The sequence below is a fragment of the Pistacia vera genome, unplaced genomic scaffold (assembly GCF_008641045.1).
Source record: "Pistacia vera cultivar Batoury unplaced genomic scaffold, PisVer_v2 Contig14, whole genome shotgun sequence".
Taxonomy (NCBI): domain Eukaryota; kingdom Viridiplantae; phylum Streptophyta; class Magnoliopsida; order Sapindales; family Anacardiaceae; genus Pistacia; species Pistacia vera.
This window is the reverse complement of record NW_022195466.1, coordinates 652,255-672,747: the sequence shown is the minus strand read 5'-3', so window position 1 is coordinate 672,747 and position 20,493 is coordinate 652,255. Positions and strand designations below refer to the sequence as shown.

At 33.9% G+C, this 20,493-nt stretch overlaps 4 protein-coding genes across 4 annotated transcripts; 2 read left to right on the top strand and 2 right to left on the bottom strand.

Moving 5' to 3' along the window:
* Positions 1-4,760: 4,760 nt before the first annotated feature.
* Positions 4,761-5,651, top strand: LOC116123032 (protein BPS1, chloroplastic-like). The gene has a single exon (XM_031408823.1). The coding sequence runs from the start codon at positions 4,761-4,763 to the stop codon at positions 5,649-5,651; it is 891 nt and encodes a 296-aa protein (XP_031264683.1).
* Positions 5,652-5,913: 262 nt separating this feature from the next.
* Positions 5,914-10,272, bottom strand: LOC116123045 (agamous-like MADS-box protein AGL15). Its single transcript, XM_031408836.1, has 9 exons — positions 10,252-10,272; positions 9,863-10,052; positions 8,208-8,283; positions 7,821-7,885; positions 7,617-7,716; positions 7,473-7,514; positions 7,005-7,046; positions 6,738-6,916; positions 5,914-6,189 (listed from the first exon to the last, which is right to left on the bottom strand). The coding sequence occupies exons 2-9, from the start codon at positions 10,042-10,044 to the stop codon at positions 6,102-6,104; spliced, it is 774 nt and encodes a 257-aa protein (XP_031264696.1). The 5' UTR covers positions 10,045-10,052; positions 10,252-10,272; the 3' UTR covers positions 5,914-6,101.
* Positions 10,273-12,427: 2,155 nt separating this feature from the next.
* LOC116123031 (potassium transporter 5-like) lies at positions 12,428-15,551 on the bottom strand. The gene is given in 8 exon segments (XM_031408822.1): positions 12,428-13,389; positions 13,489-13,743; positions 13,851-14,018; positions 14,104-14,364; positions 14,468-14,518; positions 14,666-14,920; positions 15,002-15,227; positions 15,420-15,551. Coding segments are annotated over 8 exon segments (2,310 nt in total).
* Positions 15,552-18,277: 2,726 nt separating this feature from the next.
* LOC116123030 lies at positions 18,278-19,558 on the top strand. The gene has a single exon (XM_031408821.1). The coding sequence runs from the start codon at positions 18,278-18,280 to the stop codon at positions 19,556-19,558; it is 1,281 nt and encodes a 426-aa protein (XP_031264681.1).
* The last annotated feature ends 935 nt before the right edge of the window (positions 19,559-20,493 follow it).

The following is a 20,493-nucleotide window of genomic DNA, read 5'->3' as shown; positions in this document are numbered from 1 at the left end:
ATTATCCATCATGCAATTTAATATTAAGATGAGAAAATGTATAAATTGAATTGAAAGTTAATTATTTGGATAACAGTATGTATCTGAAATTAGATTTAAATTAAAAAAAAAAAACATATTTTTTATCTTTAAGTATTATTAACCAAGAGAGTTGTATTTAAATGATAAGATTGGATGAAAAATTAAAACATAATAAGTATATTTATACAAAAGATTTGAAGGATAATGCATAAATAGATCTTTGAAAATAAATTTTCATTGAATAAACTCTTGTGTTATCTTAAGAATCTAAACAAAGTGTTTAAATTATATTCTCTAAGATTTCGTAATATTTTTAGTTTTGATTTATCTCAACAAACATTTTATTTAAAATGCAATTATTAATCTCTTTTATAAATGGTATCCAAAATAGAGAGGAGTAAGTCCAACCACATATATATATATAACAACTACCAAATTGACGATGTGCGATATGGGATAAATATAACTCTTAATAATAGACTGAGTGGGATGTGAGATAAATACAACCTTAACACACCTCTCTTCGTGCTCCTACCAATGGCGATGTACGCGTTATGGATAATACAATTTCAACACAGGGTGATGTCTGTGCACAACTAAGGCTGACACCATGATAAGAGTCTGGTAGAACTCACCCCTAAAAGCTAAATTGAGGGAAGAGAGAGCCAATCACATTATACATAACAACTTATCAAATTGGCGATGTGAACAAATATAATTTCTGACATCTTTATTTATTTATTATTTTTATCATATATGATGATATGGACACTCAATATGACAAAAGGCACAGCAATTCCTTGTTCTTGTGATGCAATCATTGAAATGGGGCAATTTTGAAAGTGAAAAATAAAAATAAATAAATAAAAACAGTAGGAAAGTGGGCCAAATTCGAAAGGATTAGATTAAAAATAATTGAAGGAGAGGTGGTGGGTGGAGGATCCTTTTGTTTCTTTGATTTGGAAATATATATTAATTGGAAGCTTCTCAAGATCCGTTTTTTCTGTTCTTTCAAAGTTTTAACAGAATGAATGAGGAGAAACAAAAGCAGCCTTGCTTTTTATCTGGTTTTTTTTTTGTAACGGTGTTATGGGTTTAGTCTAGTCCAGTCTATTTTTGGTACCAATAATATATTAAAAATTAAATTAACAAAATTGTGGGCAGTGGTTGAATGCTATACCTTCAAGCAAACTATTATTTGGTAGTCTAAGTACTAAATCCAAATAGTTCAACAAGATAAACACAAACCCAAAAAGAAAGCGGTTTATTATATCGCGGGATTGTGTTTGTTTGATGTGACGATTCTATGAATCATTTAGCTTTTTTGTCGTGAATATTATTATAGTAAAATTTTCAGAAAATGAGATTTAATGTAGTCTTATGTTTACATCAACATATCGAACAATATTTCGGTTAGTAAAGAAGTAAAATTCTTAAAAGAAGAAGAGAAAAAAAGGAATTATTGATCGTCTTTTGGTCTAATGTTTCTTCAATATTAGGTATCTATCACTAAGTACTAGATGTTAATATTATTTTGCAATTGTATATCATTTGATGTGGAAATTATTAATCATTTAGCTTTCACATTCATAGAAGAGGAACATTTTATCAATGATGAGTAATTTGTCGATCAAAAAGTATAGGTCTTTCGATAAAAGGGTAAAAAAGGGAATTTTTGTCTTGTTTTTGGTTAACCGTTTCTTCAAAATTAGGTCCATCTTAGTAGTATAGGTAGTAATAAATGTGAAAGCAATGGGGGCAATAGTCATTTTAAGAAGTTTGAAGATGAAATGAAATTAGAAGACATGCTTCAATAGCTTCTAATCTTCCCCTCATTTGGTCGAATTGGCGCACAGCCAAACCCATCTCTATTCTCTAAAGTTGGATTTGAAAAATGATTTGGGCCTAGCCCCTTTTATGATACTATCAGCCTTTCTCTGAAGATCAGCCCATCATGCTTATTGGGCCATTACTATCCAACACAACCCTAAACCATCCCCCGTGTAAAATTCTTAGAATTTTGATAGTTCGATATGATTTGGAGTACGTCGACTGATTCGTTTTAAATTAAATAGTTCTATATGGCCTTTCCTATTCCTTCTATGTCGCCGGGTTAAAAAAAAAGATTTGTTTTCCACAAATTTCCTTACGTTTTCGAGAAAACTCTATGTCTAAAAGTATTTTAACAATGTTTTTCAATATATTAGTAGACGTTGTTGTAACCGTCTTTTTTCTATCCATGTCAAGAAAACAGAACCCAGAGAGAAAGCCAGGCTCATGAGGAGTTGAACAAGTTTCTCTATTTAACACCATGTGAGGGGTTCATGTTGACTTAAAAAAAAAAATAAAAACAAAAAAAATGAGCCTATTAAAAATTCAAAACATAGAGGGTAATTCATTTACAATGATGGCTCCATTTTTTCTCCTACAATTCATCCAATCCACTTCCACAACGCGCGATTGGGGATCAATTGACTTGACTTCTATATAAATGAGGTTTTAATTTTTTTTAATATTTTTTTTCTAAGTATTAAATAAAATCTTGTCAAACCAGATGGCCCATCAGCCAAAAAAACATATATATAATAAAAGTGCCGCCAGTATTTAATTTATAGGCCTTTGAAGCAATTACAAAAGAAAAAAAATGGTCCCAAATGGCTGTTGCTTCATTATATATTGACACAAATTCAACTAACACGTAAATTTAAATAGGGGTGGAATCGTGTTCTCTTAGATGCTTTAAGACATATCCTAATTAAACATTCAAGCTTAGCATTACTTAACAAGCTTATTTTTAATAGCTTGAATAGCTGTTATCAATCATGAGATAGTGTCATATCAACGCGGTTGAATCGGAATGGCAAGATCTAGATTACTCAGATATTTATGTTCGAGTCTCACCAAATGGTCACTTACCACGTATATGACTTATTTGATCCCTAATTATCTCTAGATAGCTTAGTGGGACGATCGAAAACTACTGGGTATATTACTAAAGAGGTCTTGAGTTCGATTTCCCTCAATTACCATAAGGATGACTACTAAAGGGTTTATCCAATCGGTAACTTTAAGCCTCGAGATTAATTGAGATACACAAACTAGTTTAAATACCCTAATCTCAAATAAAAATATAACACGTCAAAATTGATTGATTGTATATTATACCATAGAAAGTTTTTTTTCTTAGGATAACTATAATCTTTACCTAACTAATCCTAAGACTGGTTTTTATTAGGCACTCTAAGTCATTAGTGTAACTCGTTATAATTGGTTGCTTAGAGTATCTCCAAAAGACTCTTTATATGATACAAACTCTTTATTATAAAGAGTCTATCCATAAAAACAAAAGTCCAACATACTTTTTATCTTTAAAATATAAATTAGAGAGTGAGTTTGACTCTTCACATTTAGAGAGTCAAATTTCATTCTCTATCCTAATTTTAATTAATAAACTACATGTTTTTATACATTTTATTTATTAATTCTCTCTCTCATTAAGTTTCTTTTTTAAAAATAAAGAGCATCTTCATTAAATTTAAATAATCCATTGGATTTGAATAAAAATTGTATTCTTTATATTTAAAAATTAATGAAAATGCTCTTTATTTATATGAAAAATACTCTTCAAAATAAAGAGTACCATTGGAGGTTGTGGGAATTTTTTTTTTTTGCTTCAAGAAACTAATAATTTTTGTATACTATTTACAACAAAAATATCACTCAGATTAAACGATGGGCAGTCCTTAATGAGACTACTAGCGCCGTTGTTCTGTTTCCAACAACATCCATACGAAAACATGCATCAAATGGGGCAGTAATTGATAACATTCACCATTCGATCAATAATATTCTTGATATGGAAACAGTTGATATGGAGATAAGCATGACAGATATGGATGCCGAGAGTGTAGCAGGTTGATTTATCTCCATCTCATTGACAGCCATATGACTTATTCTAGTACAGATTTTACTCTTTATAATTTGCTAAGTCTTACCTTGTATAGAATACACAGTTGTCTATTACCATGTTTAACCAGCCTATACAATTTCTGTATACAATTCTTAATATAAATATAATACCACTCCCACAGTTATTTATTACCATGTTTAACTAGCCTATACAATTTCTGTATGCAATTCTTAATATAAATATAATACTACTCTCACGGTTGAATGGGTGGTGAGATTTCTCAATTATCTGACTTGTGTTTGGGTTTCTTCTGTAATAAGAAGCTGAGAAGTATCTTCCTCAGGCTACTTGAAGCTATCCTGTCCAAATACGTTATTTAATTATAAGACCAACAAAAGTAAAACTCTTCTTCTTCACCCCTTCCAATCTTTGCTTAGGGAAGAAGCGCCAAGTGGACCCAATTGTGCAGAAGCGTGTATCGATCAGTCTACAAGATAAACACTAATTGACTGCCCAACCAATTGGCTACTTTCTTTTGAATATTCAAAGGCTACCTTTTATTCAAAGGCTACCTTTTGCTGTCAGACTCTTCCAAGCTCCTGTTTTGCCCACAGTTATCTTAAAAGCGTGTACCGATTTACAACTCATAAAAGCATTAGAACGAACTTTGATATAAAGCCAAACTTGTTCATTTTCAAACCATCAGAACCAGAACCAGAACTAGAATCAAAACCAAAACCAAAACCAAAACCAAAAGTTCAGAACTTAGTGTACTAATTTTCTTGTCATGGTACTCTTGGTACAAAGGCTTAGCAAACTCTACTTCAAGATGGAGAATCATTTGCACCACCACCACCATGAACCTGAAGCTTTTCAAGCTTCTCTTCAGGCTTTTGAATCCCATGTTTCCATTTGCTTAACCCAATTGTCGAAACCCGGATCAGAGTTCTTGTCCCTGTCATGGATTCAAAAATGTTTTCAGATCCTTCCAAGCGTCAACAAGGCTTTTGCGAAGCTGGTTGTGGATATTGACTACCCCATGAGTAAATGGGAGGAGAATTCTGTGGAGGAGTATCTCAACTACAGCTTGAGTTTGATGGAGCTTCTCAATTCAATTAGCTCGTCTATTTCTCATCTGGGACACGCTCGGCTTGCTCTTTCTCATGCTTTAGACCTTGTGGAGAATTCACCTTCTTCGGCTATTGAGCGTCTCAAGACAATTCAGATGAAGGGTTCAAGTTCAAGCAAGGATAGTTTCAAAGAGACTCAAAACAAGGAAGATGGTGAAGAAAGTTTTAATTTTTCCAACAAAGAAAAGATTGTTCATCTTGCTTTGACGGATATAAAGAGCGTTGGATTCTGGATATGTGGCGTTATTTTAGCTGGATTATCTGGAGATTCTAAACCATACTTGGAAATGATCAAAAGACTTGGAGGGTTATCAAGTTCTGCTCTGAGCGATTTGGATTCAAGTATATGTGAAGCAATTAACGAAGGGGTTGTGTTGAAGGAGGTGAAAGAGCTAAATGATTCAGCTGCTCGCCTTGCAGCTGCAGTTGAAGCTGGAAATAGCAGTGATGCAGTAGAGGAATTGAGAAGAAGATTGGAGGTTTTTGAGAAGCTGATGGACGGCTTAACAAAGGAGGTTGATCATCTCTTCTCCAAACTTTTAGCTGGGAGAAATGAATTGCTTAATGGCATTCGAAAAACACTGAATTAAGCATAGCAACAATTGTATTTTTATTCTTAATTTGTACTTGTACATAAATTAAATGTTTTTAGTTTCTTTTACACATCTACCGCGCAAAGCGATCAGCTTTTAAATATTGCCATGTACTTAGATTGTAGATTGTTAGTTTTGATAATTCTGGAAATAGAAGTTTATGGTTAGAACAGAGGCAAAATCCAGATCAGGCCCTTGTAATTCCAGAAAAAAAAGTAAATCAACAAATACAAGATCTAAACTTTGGAATGTACTCTGATCATTACTTTGGAAAAAAGTAAAGAGTAACTACAAGATTTTTCATCACATCCTCTGAAATATTAGATTCAATAAACTCATATAAACCCAGCTTTGATGATTCAGAAAAACTGCTAAGCTATAAGCAACTGTAACAAAAACATTTCATTTCTGTTGTTTCTATCAAAAGTAATGGCAATTGGCAAGGGGTCACAGTTGGCCCAGTTGGCTCCTTGAGTCATTGGAATTGGTTTCTCCTTGAGGTGTCTTCCTCTTGCGGTAATTATTGCTTGGCAGCCTAAGCAAACACAAAGAATATATACACGAGTATGAAGAAAGCGAATGAATGACAGTTATGTCAATAAAATTAAAAAAAAAAATAAATAAATGCTTCGTATTTATTTCACAATTAAGCTAGTAAGAGATAAAGATAAACAAGTTGATTTCAGTTATTTCAATTTCGAGATCAATGCTTGAATAGAAATCTAGCTCCATCTTAATAAGAACAGGCCTTGCGAAATTAAGATAATAGTAGGAAGAAAACTATGGCAGCTCATGCTGACCAAAACCGTATGCAGACATTTCCATGTCTATCGAATGTCAAATTTAAATTTAGAAGTATGAGGCAATTTTACAAAGATAATGGAAGCTTTGAACCGCTTCTGCTTAAACATGTCACATTTCCCAACAAGAGATCAAAGATTTACCGTGAACTCCAAAAGGGTGCTGTCTAGAGAGAATGGTTTTCTATATAGAAAATCACCGAAAGGACTAGGGAATAAGAGCAGCAGGATTTTTGCAATTTAGTTAAAGGTGACATTTAATAGAGGAAAAGCAGAATAGTACCCTAAATGCAGGGTAGTGTCTGAATCTCCCTTTTCCATCACGATATCAGAGGCCACTTCAGGACTTGCAGAACTATGGTTCATAAGAGAATTCTTTCCTCCTGAAGGATAGTACTCAAGATACGGTGGGACTGATGAGCAGTGATCAGTAGATAAAAAGAAACCTCGAAGCTCCTCAACCTATAATTCAAGAATGGAAAAACAGATTAAACACTAGACAAGAAAAATAAAAATGAAAAAGACTTGCTTCTACAATGATATATCTTGCCTGTCTGCGCAAAGTTTCATTCTCCAGCATCGCCCGCTGTTCCTGTAAGCAAGAAATCAGACAAAGTTTAGCCTTTCTTTGGTAAAACGAAGTCAGCTTCACAATACCATGAAAGATGCAAGGTATGCTGCCACTTTTAGCATCAAGCGCAAGTGCAAACTAAATTTAACTATGGGGTGGCTGTCATTTATGCATCTATATATCCAACATATTTTAGAAAATTGTATTTGATAACCTTAGTTAGCTATGACATGAAGAATTACTTAAAAATCAGTTCACCTGCATATGAACTCAGTGAGTATTTATTCTTTTCTTTTCAAGATGATTATACAATTACTTGAAATAAGAAAAATTCATATGCGACTATGATTATCTTTTTCTATTCTTCCTTTTCTCAGCCATGATATCAGACTTTCACTGCACAGCTTCCTAATCTAAGAAGGATATGCAAACTAAAACAAACTTCACCTGTACTCTTGATTGCTCCAGTTGCTCCACCAGTAATTGCTCCTGGAATAGTGCAACTTCAGTTAAGGCCTCTCAACATACTGAAATTAATACTGGTACAAATAAAAAAAAAAATCAATAAATAAAATTAGAAATCTTCCAAACCTTTTTCTCCTTCACTAATAGCAGCCCCTCATGTAATTCCTGTTCAAGAAGCTGCAAGTCCTTTAAGCTCAGGCCATTCAGGTCCTTGCCCATAAGTTGCCTGTACAACCAAAGCTATCAGTATACTTTTATAAATGAGAATCAGAAATCAATTTCCCAAAAGTCTGATTTTATACTAACTCAAATAGAATAAAGAAGACTTACAACTGCTTTACTTGTAGCTTTGCAATTTCATCTTTTAGAACATCAACCTCCTTAGTATCTTGCTTCTGAGGAGAAAAGAGAAGATAGAAACATTATTACCAAGCACATGAATCTGCAGAATAATTATCATAGAAAAATACCAACATTGAAAGAACCAAAAAAAGAAAATTTCCAAGGACTTATAAATTTAACCAAGTTAGTGCACTGATTACTAAGATGCAATACCATTACTGCTTTAAAAGGATTTACTAAAGATTGGAATGGCAACAATGTGTCACAACAGGGATTTTTGGACAAGAAAGATAATAAAGAAATAGAATTGCCCCTTTTGCAGTTTTAATTGCCACAAGAAACTCCAGAACAAGTAAATCATGCATCGGTGAGTACCTCTGATTTGTATTCTGCTACAGCAATCTCTGGAAAATTCAGACACTTGTTATATCTTGAAAGTGTTTTCTTCATGCTACAAAAATAGGAGATAATAACAGTTCAATGTTTTTGAAAACAAATTAATGAAGCACATAGTTTCAAATATTTTGAAAACTTGCAATCAATACCAGGATACAATATGGTTAACATGTCTTCCTTATAACAATATTACCACTCAATCTTACCATAAATTTTAGCACCAAGAATATCATCTGTACTTAAATCCTCAATCTCTGAAGAACTTTCTGTCTTTATCATCATTTTAAAAATTCAAAATAAAGATAATTCACCAAGATCTTATAAAAACAAGGATCTAATATAGTCATTCAGAACCCCACAACTACCACCAAAATCTTGGTTTTGGACTCTTTTTTTAATCCTAAACTAAAATCCCCTTTCTAAGACCATCTGTACTTTATAGCCCCATAAAATACCTTTACCTTTAGACACCAACTATCTCTCTAAAACTAAGCTTAAAACTTATTTTTGCTGCTGTCTATCTTGCAAACTAGTTATCCATCATCTAACAAAGAGCACCAAGATGATCCAAGCCATGGTCTCATCACTAGTTAGCTTGATCTGTGGGTAGTTCAACAAGGTGTTAACTACTCAAAAACAACCACTTGGTGTTAAACCTCTTTTTCTACCTTCCCATCAACAGAGCTACTATCTCAGGTTTTTGTATCTGTTCCACATTATGAATAACCGACCCAGGAAACTACACACAGGCATTCAGATCATGTAGAAAATAAGTTGCAACTGTAAAAACTAGACCATAGCCTATAGCAAACACAGTACGTAGAGAATTTACTGAGTGGAGCTCATTGCAAGCCTCTTTCTGCAAGGACAATGGAACAATGTGACCATAACTGTCCCAAACAGAAGTAAGATCCTGAAACCAATTTCAGTGATCTGGATTTCAACACTATCAATTGAGGCCACCATTTCTCAAAGTTCAAATAATAAAACCCCGAAACCAGCCCCTACCCAAAGTTAGAGAGGCAGAGAGGGAGTATAATACAGAGTATTTTTCTAAGAAATAATGGGAAACATTGAGAAATAATCAATCTATCCATTGTTCAAGAAGAGTTCATCAACAATTCTAACTGAAAAGAATTAACGAAAATCCTTTTAAAAAGAAGAAAAGAACAAAGAGTAACCATCAACAATCATATATAATATATTTCCCCTGCAACACAAAAGGAAGCAACATGAATAAAAAATTAACATATATGAAAGTTAGTAAAGTTTCAGAATTCCTACATAATTTTAGCACAGGCCAAAAAATTATTTATCCAAAAATCATTTTGTCATACAATTGCTTCAAATAGAAACCTGAGTACAAATCAACATGTATAATCAAAAAACACATGCAACGAATAAATTTAGTGAACTTCAAAATCATCCAAACAAAAAGTAAAAAAGGGGAAAATTTTTACATAAAAACAACATTCTGATATAGAAAAGCGATAGAATCATAATTGAAGGGGTAATAAACAAACATGCAAGTAGATGAAAAATTCCAAAAAAACCAAAGAGAACCCATCAAGAAATATAATCAAACAAACACATGCAACCATCAGAAATATCCCCAAAAGGAATCCAAAACTTACCCAGAACTTGAAAACTCAAAAAGCTTCCCAGTATTAGAGAAGATAATAACAGCCACCTCAGCATCACAAAGAATGGCCAATTCTTGAGCCTTCTTAAGCAATCCTGCTCGCCTTTTAGAGAAGGTAACTTGCCTACTATTTGCATTCTCGATCCTCTTTATCTCTATCTTACCTCTCCCCATTTCAATTTCTTCAGTTGATAAAGACCAAACGAAAAAAAAAAAAAGGGATCAAAATTCTTTTGTCCCCAACAATTCAGTTTTGAACACAGAGGTTTGTTTTGGTTTGGAATATGGTGTTTCAGGTTTTGTGAGAAGAGAGAATCATTTAATAAGGGTATTGAAAATAGATGTGACAGATTGCCAAATTTAGAGAAGATAAAGAGATACCTTTTGTTTGAGAGCGTTTAAGGCTGGAAACGGCAAGTTTGCATGGCTCTGTCTTTGTATTCTATTTAGAGTGTTTGTGTGTTGTGCTTTGCATGATTCCTTTTCCCACATTTGGAGTGTCCTAGGTGCTCATAGGTCTCCTTTTTTGGGTCCACACCTCCATTTTTTTGACTTTTCTAGGTTTCCCATCAGGGCAGTTTCAAGTTCAGGTTTTTTTTTTAAATAATTTTTAATTTAGTTTATCTTCTCCACACTGCTTTTCTTAGACTGGACTGTTCATGTCTGCTATAATTAGAATGTGGGTGTGGAATTTTATTATCTTTTCTTTTGTAGGTAATGAGATTCATGCTACGTCAGCTGGCTGCAATTTCTTTTTTAGTTTTTTTTTTTTTTTCCTCTTTTGCTGGTTATAGTAAAAGGCAACTGGCAAACTGTCAATTTTAGAGAGATGGGGTATTTTTGCTGTTGGTTTTACCTTTACCAGATTTAGAGTGAGAATTTTAGTCTAATATCTTATTTTTCTGATTCTTTTTATATTATCATTTGCTGACTTAGTAAGTAGTAGTTTACAACCATTGGTGGATTTGGTAAATGGATTCCCAAATTTAGAGTAATGGCTTATTTGGTCTTTTGAGGACCCAGTTTTGGATGGCTTTTTTTTTTGTTTTTACTAGATTTGGGAAATGGGATTTGACAATTTTAGAGAAATTTAGAGGCATTATTGTCTTTCTCCTTGTGGTAAAACTATAATAGGGAATTGCCAAATAGAGAGAGGAATATTTTAATAGACTGCTATAAATGGGCGTTTCCGTTCCCTCCTGAGTTTCAAATCTTTTTCTAGATTTAGTGGTTCTGATTCTGACCAGATATAGTCAAGGATTACCAAATTTATTTATATAAGATTACCAACTTTAGAGCAAGAGAGAGAGTAACTTCTGCACTTTCACTTTTACTTTTACTGTATTTGGAGGAAAATTTAAAGCTTTATTACCATATATAAATTGTTTTGGTGTAAATAATTTTTATTGCAGCTTTAATTAGTAAGTCATTTATTCTAGATTTTTTGAAATGTAATGTCCTAGGGGCCTTTGCCCTTAAAGCAAAGAGAGTGCCAAATTTAGAAAAGGGTAGTAATAATACGAGAGAAGTTCGTATTTATCCAAGAAAAAATTATTTCTAACCAATTTTTCAAGAAACTATATGCATAATCTATCGTTATTCTCTTTAGATTCCGGATTCTTTTTCTACAATCACCTTAGTCTCACCAAACAAAGGAACAACACCGATATTATATGGTTTGATAAAACTTTTAGATGTATTATTCAACTTTCACCAATGGTATCAATCATGTGAATGATATTTTGGGTGTGGTTTTCCTGATCTTCTATACTATGACCTTGATCCCTTTACTCAAGTATACACTAATTCATTGTGTTACGAGCCAATGATAAGTGGGATATAGCTTTCCTCCCTTCGTATTTGATTTGCATTTTTAAGTGTTATAGAATCTATATCATTAAATATGATCCCGCAGTAATTAAAGCTGTAAATCCATTGTACATCATTGATTTTTTTTTATAGCATATGAGAAGAAAAATACTCTCTCATATGTCAGACATGAGAAGATGATCAAATATATGTAATTTTGATATGAATCCCCAACTAGAGAACTGAATATATGTATATTGATGGATTCATGTATATCAGTATACGTTGTAGTTTGGTGAACGAGAGAATCTTTGGGAAAGAAAAGCAGAAAGGAAGATGAGTATGTATATTGATGGATTGGAATTAATGTGCTTTCAAACAATGTGTAAAAGAAGAATGTGGACTTATAACACAAGACTTATCACTATATATATAGGTGCTATGAAGGAGAAAGCTGTAGAATTTAACCATAAAAATCATGGTATTATTAATCTTAGATATGACAGTATTTAAAAAAAAAAAAAAAAAAAAAATCTTGATGAGAAAGAGAAAGGGTGTGAATATGCGGAAATTAGGTACCATCTACTTGATAAAACTATTTTACAAAATGTAATTGCCTATCCCAAGAGACCACCATCTACTTACTGAAGAATGCTAAAACTGAAAACTAGAACTTCTAACTGATAATCTTTCAGCTACCTGTTCAATTCCAAGGGCTCTATTCCCCCAGCTTAGTCATCTGGGTAATTTAAAGCTCATAAGTCATTCCCACTTTGAGCATTTGCCTGTGAGGAACATCAAACACTTTATCACTTTTTCTCAAAACATTCTTCAAGAAATTGTATGCATAATCTATCATAATCCTCTTCCCAATGCCAGACCCTTTTGCTGCTACCACCTCATTCTCACCAACCAAGTGAACAACCCCAGCATTCCATGCTTTCTCCACTATTTCTATATCTCTCTCCATTTCCTCTTTTAGATTCTCTTCTCGAATTACATTATCATTTACATTCTCTTCACTGTCTAATCGATTGGGCAATTCAGCATCCACTTCAGTAATATCCCCGATATTCATGTTTGCTTGTGAGAGAATCATATAATCTTCCCTTATAAAGTCCTTCAATTTTTGAACTAGCATTCTCTCAAAGGATTCTTCTTCATTACGTGCATCTGTGTATCCGTATCTCACAAAACAACGAAACACATTAAGCTCATTTGGAGCTACCCTGTGGAAAATGAATCGCTCCTCCATGGGGACCTTGCTAATGGGTAGCGATTTGAGAGAAACGAAGACAATAACCGAGTGCAATGCAGGTACATTCATGGCATAATGTTGGAAGATAGGTGGGATGCCATGAACAAGCTCTGAGTAGAACATAGCCAATCCAGGAATCCGACAACAATTTATGTCAACAGTTATCTCGTATAGCTTACAGGGCGAAATCTTGTGTTGAAGTTCATAATAATACTTCTTCCGATACACATTGTTCCAAACATACATAATGGTCATTAGAAACGCAGCAAAAGCAAGCGGTAAGTATCCTCCTTGATCAAACTTGTAGAGAACTGAACTTAAATAAAAAAACTCCACAGAACCAATGATTAGAACATAGCAGACTACTAAAAGTATGTTGGATCTCCATATCATTATCATGATGACTGCCAATAGGGATGTTGTTAGTGTCATTACAAATACCACCGCAATCCCTGTAAGCAGCAAAAAATTCATCAGTTTGATTTGTTATATGATTGGTAGACTGAGTGCAATTAAATTTTTGCATCATTATAACCGAGTTGTGGAATTACCATATGCATTGCCAATCTTTGTAGTGTCCCTGAAGACCAGAATAATGCCTACACAAGCCAGCATGAGTAGGTAATTCACTTCAGGAATGTAAACTTGCCCTTCATACTTAGCCGATGTATGTACAATTTTCACACGAGGGAAACACCCTAATGAAAGTGATTGTTGAATGATGGAGAAAGTTCCAGAAATCATGGCTTGACTTGCTATTACTGCTGCCAATACGGCCACCACAAACATTGGCCAGTATACGGCATCTGAGTTGTTTAAGCACCAAAGAAATAATTAATGGATCAAAATATAGATGATTTGGTTTAAAATAGAACTCTTAAGAAAAAGAACTTGCTATATATTTATTCTTCACCTGGTACGGACGTGAAAAAGCTGTCTCCAACAAGATCAGGGTGCTTTCGAAGGTAGGAAGCTTGTCCGGTATATGCCAAGACGATGGCTGGGTAAACCACAGAGCACATGCTTAGTTGTATAGACCGAACTGTGAAGTGACCCAAATCGGCAAATAATGCTTCGGATCCTATTAACAAATCATATTTTGTTAGCAAAATGCAAGACTTACTCAAATTAGTATTTACTAGTTGAAAACCTGAAGAGAGTAATACCTGTTGTACAGAGGATAATGCCACCAAGGGAAATCCAAGCTTCTTTTTTGTTTCTACTAAAATAATCAATTATGTACATCGGATTTACAGCTTTGATTACTGTTGGGTCAAATTTTATGATATTATAAACCCCAATGCCACTAATGAATGCGAACCAAACAATGAGTATAGGAGCAAAACAGTAGCCTACTTTGTCAGTTCCAAGTCTTTGAATCATGAAGAGGAAGACCAGTATGGCCACTGATATCCAAACAATCTTCTCTGTATACACAAAAGAGAAAACAAATAATTGCCTCACGCAATAATAGTAGTGTAATCAGTTCATAAATAATACGAAAACGGCTAAGATAAAATGAGGATGTACCTTCTGTAATTGCAGATGTAGCTTCCTTGAGACCTCCCACAGCAGATAAAACTATCCATTATGGAACAATAGATATTTCATTGTCACAAGTTATAATTTATATGAGAGAACAGACAATATGAGACCATTCTAATCCATTTCTGCAGCAGCGACACAACAGACTAATACTAAAGCAAGTAATTAGGAGAAGTGGCAAACCTGAGATAGAAGGGGTGAGGATACCATCTCCAATCACCATGGAAGTACCAAGTAAAGTAACAAAGAAGAGGAAAAACTGGGCAAAGCGACTGTTCTCAAGCTTCGACTTGAGTGTTGATGCCAGTCTCATACGTTTACTCTTACTGGGCAACTCAAGCTGGAAATTTGATACATTAGAGTCCTCGAGTTATCGGTTCGGGAGCAAGCCCACGTTGGCATATCGGCATATTAAAGAGTATAGAGCAAATGTCCCTCCTAATATATACAAATAACTATGAATAAATACACTTGTGGAGACGTGTGATGCAGATCATATAGTTAGTTAAATAACCTTACCATCGCCATTGTCATTGGCTTGCAAAACGATGAAAGTATACTTGATTAAAGGGATCAAAGTGAGGGTATAAAAGATCAAAGAGAGGACACCCAGAATATCATCAATATGATTGATGCCACTACTGAATACACTGGGGTAAACGTAAAGGGGTGATGTGCCAATATCTCCATACACAACCCCAATACTCTGAAACGCCAGTTGCAGGATCATCGACCATTTCACAACCTTACATACAAACAAACAACAATGAACAGAAACAAAACAAGTTCTTTCAAATTTAATTTGGTACGTAAAAGAAATCATAATCATTACCTTAGAGCCATCACGGGAAGAAATTCTGAGAGATTCAATGATAAATTCATTAAAACTTTAACTAAAATTCTGTCTTAAGCATATATTTTGAGAACATGCGCATACCTTAGAGCCACGGCCTTGATGGCCGGAAACGGTGCATGATTCAATCTCCAACGAATCCTTCTTGTACAACTGTTTGGTTCGTTTGAGTTCTCCCGAATCTATCTCAGCGTGATCTACTACATCAACCGACATCCTCGCAACCTGTAATCACAGTAAAACAAAGAGGAAGTAGATCTCAGGTTTTATATATAACGAAGAAGAGTTTCAATGAAACAAGTCAAAGTTTACTTAGACTAAAACTTATCTATACAACTCAACTCCAAATGGTTTTCAAAAAGAATTGTTTAATAACTAAATAACCTTTGGTTTATGCTCTATTTGTCAAACGATAATTACTATTATTTATTTAAATCTATTGACGGTTTTGATCTGTTGGGATTAATGCTGGTAAGCGAGAATATAGGATTCCTAATCACTAATCAGGGAGAGCAACAGCTATACCTGATTCCTTCCCTTGTTTAGATTTTCTTTATACGTATTCCCAAGCAGGGGCGGATCCAGCCCATGGCCCACCCTCAAATTTTTTTTTTTAAATATTAATATATATAATTTTTAGATTTTGGTCCACCTTAATAAAAATATTAATATGTAATTAGTTTTTATTTTATCCCACCGTAAACAAATTTTCTGGATCCGTCACTGAACCCTAAGTATATTTACAAATGGTATCAATCAATGAATCATGTAGCTGACATTTTTGGGGTCCCCTCTCTGATCTTCTATATCTTGACCTTGATCTCTTTAGTCAAATACGCCTTTCATTGTGTTCCAAGCCAATGACAAGTAGGATATAGCTTTTCTCCTTTTCTTTGTGTTTGATTTACATTCATAAGTGTTATCGAAATCTATAATATCATAAACTATGATCCTGCAATAATTAAAGTTGTAAATTTATTAGAATAAGTCTATCCTTACAAAAAACTCTACAAAGAAACTTACAAAGTGAAGAAAAAAACAAAGGAAAAACGGAAAAAAAGAAAGAGAGAGAGAGAGAAATGATGAAGATGAAAGGTGGAGGTTAACTTTGTATGCCTCCTTTATAGGCTTCTTTGTAAGACTAACACTGCTGAATTTATTAACATATGAGAAGAAAAATACTCTCTCATATGTCAGACAAATCTCATTCTCGTGTCGACATATGGGAGAGTATAATGCACAGATGAAAAAAATACTCTTGAAAATTATTATTAGAGGTACATTAGGCATATCAATATGTGTTGTAGTTTGGTGCACTAGAGAATTCTTTGGAAAGAAAAGAAAAATGGAAAAATAGTACTTATACTGGTGGATTAGAATTAATGTGCTTCAAACAATGTGCAGAAGAAGAATGTGGACTTATAACACAAGATCTATCCCTATATATAGGTGCTATTTATGAAGGAGAAAGTTGGAGAATTTAAACATAAAGATCATGATATCATTAATCTAAGATACGAAATTAAAAAAATAAAAATCTTTATGAGAAAGTGAAAGGGTGTGAATGTATGGAAATCCGGTATAATATAGATAATAAGGATTTGGGAAGAAATTGATAAATAGTAATTGGAGGAACAAAAGAGTGTTCCCATTAAAGTTTGTTCTTGGTTAGTTTTAACACAAAACGTATTTAATTATTAAAAAAAGGTAGATTATCGTAGGGGTAAAAATGAAAGAAGTTCAAACTATGAGGGACTGGAAAATATTAATAGGATGTACATGGCCAAATTTGAAAAGTAGAAGGAGGACATAAAGTTAGAACTAATTAGAAACTTGAGTTAAATACATTTTGGTCTAGTCGAATCTCAAAGTAACAACTCAGGTCCTTGCCAGTTAGTTAGCAATGCTTAATTTTTTTTCATAAAAGTCTAAAATACCCTATTCATTTAATTTTTATTTTCTTATAACTTATAGAATTTTCCTAAATTATACTGAATTGTCTTGACTAAACCTTAGGGACTAAAATGCACTTAACTATCAAGAACCTTTGTCTATATGAATTAATAATTTAATTAGGTTGAGGATTTTTGCTTTAGTTTAGTAGAGACTTAAAGAAGGAGGAAGAAGAAGAGCTCCCAGAAAGGGGGAACATATTGTGTAACAAATATCATTTCGATCGATTTATCACAGTCTCCCAATATTTAGGATAAAAAAAAGATTGGCTTACAATTTAATACTACAAACTTTTTTTCATAATCTCAACGTAACAACTCGCAATGGGACAAATAAGACTTATTTGCGAGCAAACCAATTATGAGCTGTCACGTCCAGATTATGAGAGAATGTTTGTAAAATTGGGTTGTTAATGTATTAATGCCAATTTGAGACCAAACATGTATTGTTTTTGCAAATAATGTTTAAACCTATTTACAACTTTGATGGACAGAAGTTGCAACTCAAGGACTCACATTGGATGCGTGGCTATCTTAAATTTACTCTTAGATCCAAAAGATGGGGATAAAATTAGTTCCATGTATGGATCGGGTCCAGAAACCATGAACCATGGTTTTTCGGGTCAAGTGATAAGACCGAAACCGACCGGAAAAATATGGTCACATTAATAACTTTAATATGCAGATGCCCACAGAGGATTACTGATATAAAATCACAGGTGCACAGCCGCCTCTTTCTCAACTTTGAACTCTCCTTCGCACTTCCAATCCTCTACCCTTCCACCACACCACCGTCTCTCCAAACACCAACACCATCCCGTCTTGTCCCAACTAACCTTTTCCGACTGCCAAAATGTCGGATTCCAACCACCAACTAAAATAAGACGACATCTTATTCTCTATATTCAGCTTCAGCCTTCGTAGTCTTGGCATTGGCAGTTGGAATTGAAGAAGTTTCCGGAGTGCAGTTTAAAGTTGAGTAAGTTCATTATGTTTCGTTTTCTTTGTAGAACAACAGGAAAACTAATTGCTGATAGGGATTTAGCTCTGAATCTCACTACTACTCAACTGGGTTTTTCTCAAAATAGGACCAGGAGTTTATCTAGTACGAAACTGTCAAACTCAAAGACTGTTAGGTTTCTTTCATCATCTTCGCATGTAGAGAAGAGATCGTTAAAAACTAAACAAAGTGAACACGAAGAGTCTTTGACAGTTTCATACTTGGTAAACTCATGTGGGTTGTCTTTAAAATCTGCTCTTTCCTCTTCTAAGTTGATTCAATTGAAGAACACTGAAAGAGCGGACTCAGTTCTTAGGTTTTTCAGCGACCATGGTTTCACCGAAACCCAGATCTCTAAAGTTGTGAGATCACACCCACGAGTCATTTCAAGTGATCCCGAAATGACACTTTCGCCCAAGATTGAGTTTTTCCGTTCTATAGGGGTTTCAAGTAGTGAACTAGCAAAGATCATAGCAAACAGTCCAGCATTTTTATCTATGAGTTTAAAGAATCGTCTTATCCCCAATTACAGTTTCCTCAGGAGTGTTGTCATTCACGACGAAAAAATTGTCAGAGTTTTGAAGCGCATGGGACAAGGATTTTTACAGGATTTAAGGAGTAAAAATTTTGGTCAAAATATAGCTCTTTTGAAAGTTATTGGTGTGCCTCAATCTCGAATTTCTTTTTTTGTAACTAGTAAACCAAACGTAGCATGTTCCAAACATTCTAAATTCTGCAAGGTTGTCAATAAGGTTGAGGAAATGGGATTTAATCCCACACGAACTGTGTTTGTTCTGGCAGTTGGAACAATTGCCCAATTGAAGGAATCGGTTTGGGAATCTAAGTTTGAGGTTTATAAGAGGTGGGGTTGGTCTGAGGATGAGACTCTTGCTGCATTCAGAAGGCATCCATATTGTATGCAACTATCTGAGGAGAAGATTACAAGAACTATGGACTTCCTTGTTAACAAAATGGGTTACTTGTCACAAAATATTTCCAAATGGCCAACTGTTCTCTTCTTCAGCTTGGAGAAGAGGATTGCGCCAAGGTGTTTTATTATTCAGGTTCTGCTCTCCAAAGGATTGATCAAAGAAAATATATGTCCAGTCTCTTTCTTATTACATGGACAGAGCAAATTTATTAAGAAGTATGTAACCAAATTTCAAGAAGAAGTTCCTGAGTTATTAGATGTATATCAGGGCAAAATCAATCTTCCGGATGCCTCCCCTGGATTTCAGAGGCATGTAAATGAAACAGGTTTAACTCTTTGAACTGTTTTCAATATAAAGTTTTTTTTTTTTTTTTTTTTTTTTTTTTTTTTTTTTTTGGTGGTAGTCGCTAATTTAAGCTATTTTTGATTTACCAAGTGTTGGGTCTGTACTTCTTTTACGCTAGTATGAATGTTTTGACATAACATTAAGCTTTTAAATTGTTCGAGCACATGCTCATACCTTAGAGCCACAGCCTTGATGGCCAGAAACAGTGCCTGATTCGTTTTGAGTTCTCCCGAATCTATCTCAGTGTGATCTACTACATCAACTGACTGCCTCGGAACCCGTAATCTCTGTAAAACAAAGAGGGAGTAGATGTCAGGTTTTATATATAACGAAGAACAACTTTAATGAAACAAGTCAAAATTTACTTGGACTAAAATTTATCTATACAACTCAACTCCAAATGGTTTTCAAGTTAAGGTTTTCCTTTTTTTTCTTTTTAAATCTTTTTAAATAATATGTTTGCAAAAAAAAAAAAAAAAAAAACCTGGAATGGACTTGAAGAAGGAATCCATGACAAGATCAGGGTGTTTGCGAAGGAAGCTTACCCGGTATATGCCAAAACAATATGCGGATAGACAATACTGCACATACTTAGGGGGTGTTTGTCTAAGCTTATAAGCTGGTCAAACTAACTTATAAGTTCTAAAATTAAGCTGACCTGTTTGTTTATAGCTTTTTTGAGCTTATAAGCCAAAAAAAATAAGTTGGGGGGAGGTATTTTTTTTTTTTTTTTGCTTATAAGCACTCTGCTTATAAGTTAGTTTGACCAAGTATATTACTACATTATCCTTGTTTAATGTTAAAATTCCATAATATACCCTTATTTAATGTAGTACTTTTTTTAGTCATTTAATAATAAAATGTACTTATAAGTCACATTTTACCAAACACGTCAATTACTTATCAATCACTTATAAGTACTTTAACCA

Coding starts and splice junctions, on each gene's coding strand:
- LOC116123030 (XM_031408821.1), top strand. CDS start 18,278: ATGTTTCGTTTTCTTTGTAGAACAACAGGAAAACTAATTGCTGATAGG.
- LOC116123045 (XM_031408836.1), bottom strand. CDS start 10,044: ATGGGGAGAGGTAAGATAGAGATAAAGAGGATCGAGAATGCAAATAGT. Junction 7,886..8,207: donor TAGCAGAATACAAATCAGAG/GTACTCACCGAT, acceptor TTTTCTCCTCAG/AAGCAAGATACTAAGGAGGT. Junction 7,047..7,472: donor TGGAGCAATCAAGAGTACAG/GTGAAGTTTGTT, acceptor TCTTGCTTACAG/GAACAGCGGGCGATGCTGGA.
- LOC116123032 (XM_031408823.1), top strand. CDS start 4,761: ATGGAGAATCATTTGCACCACCACCACCATGAACCTGAAGCTTTTCAA.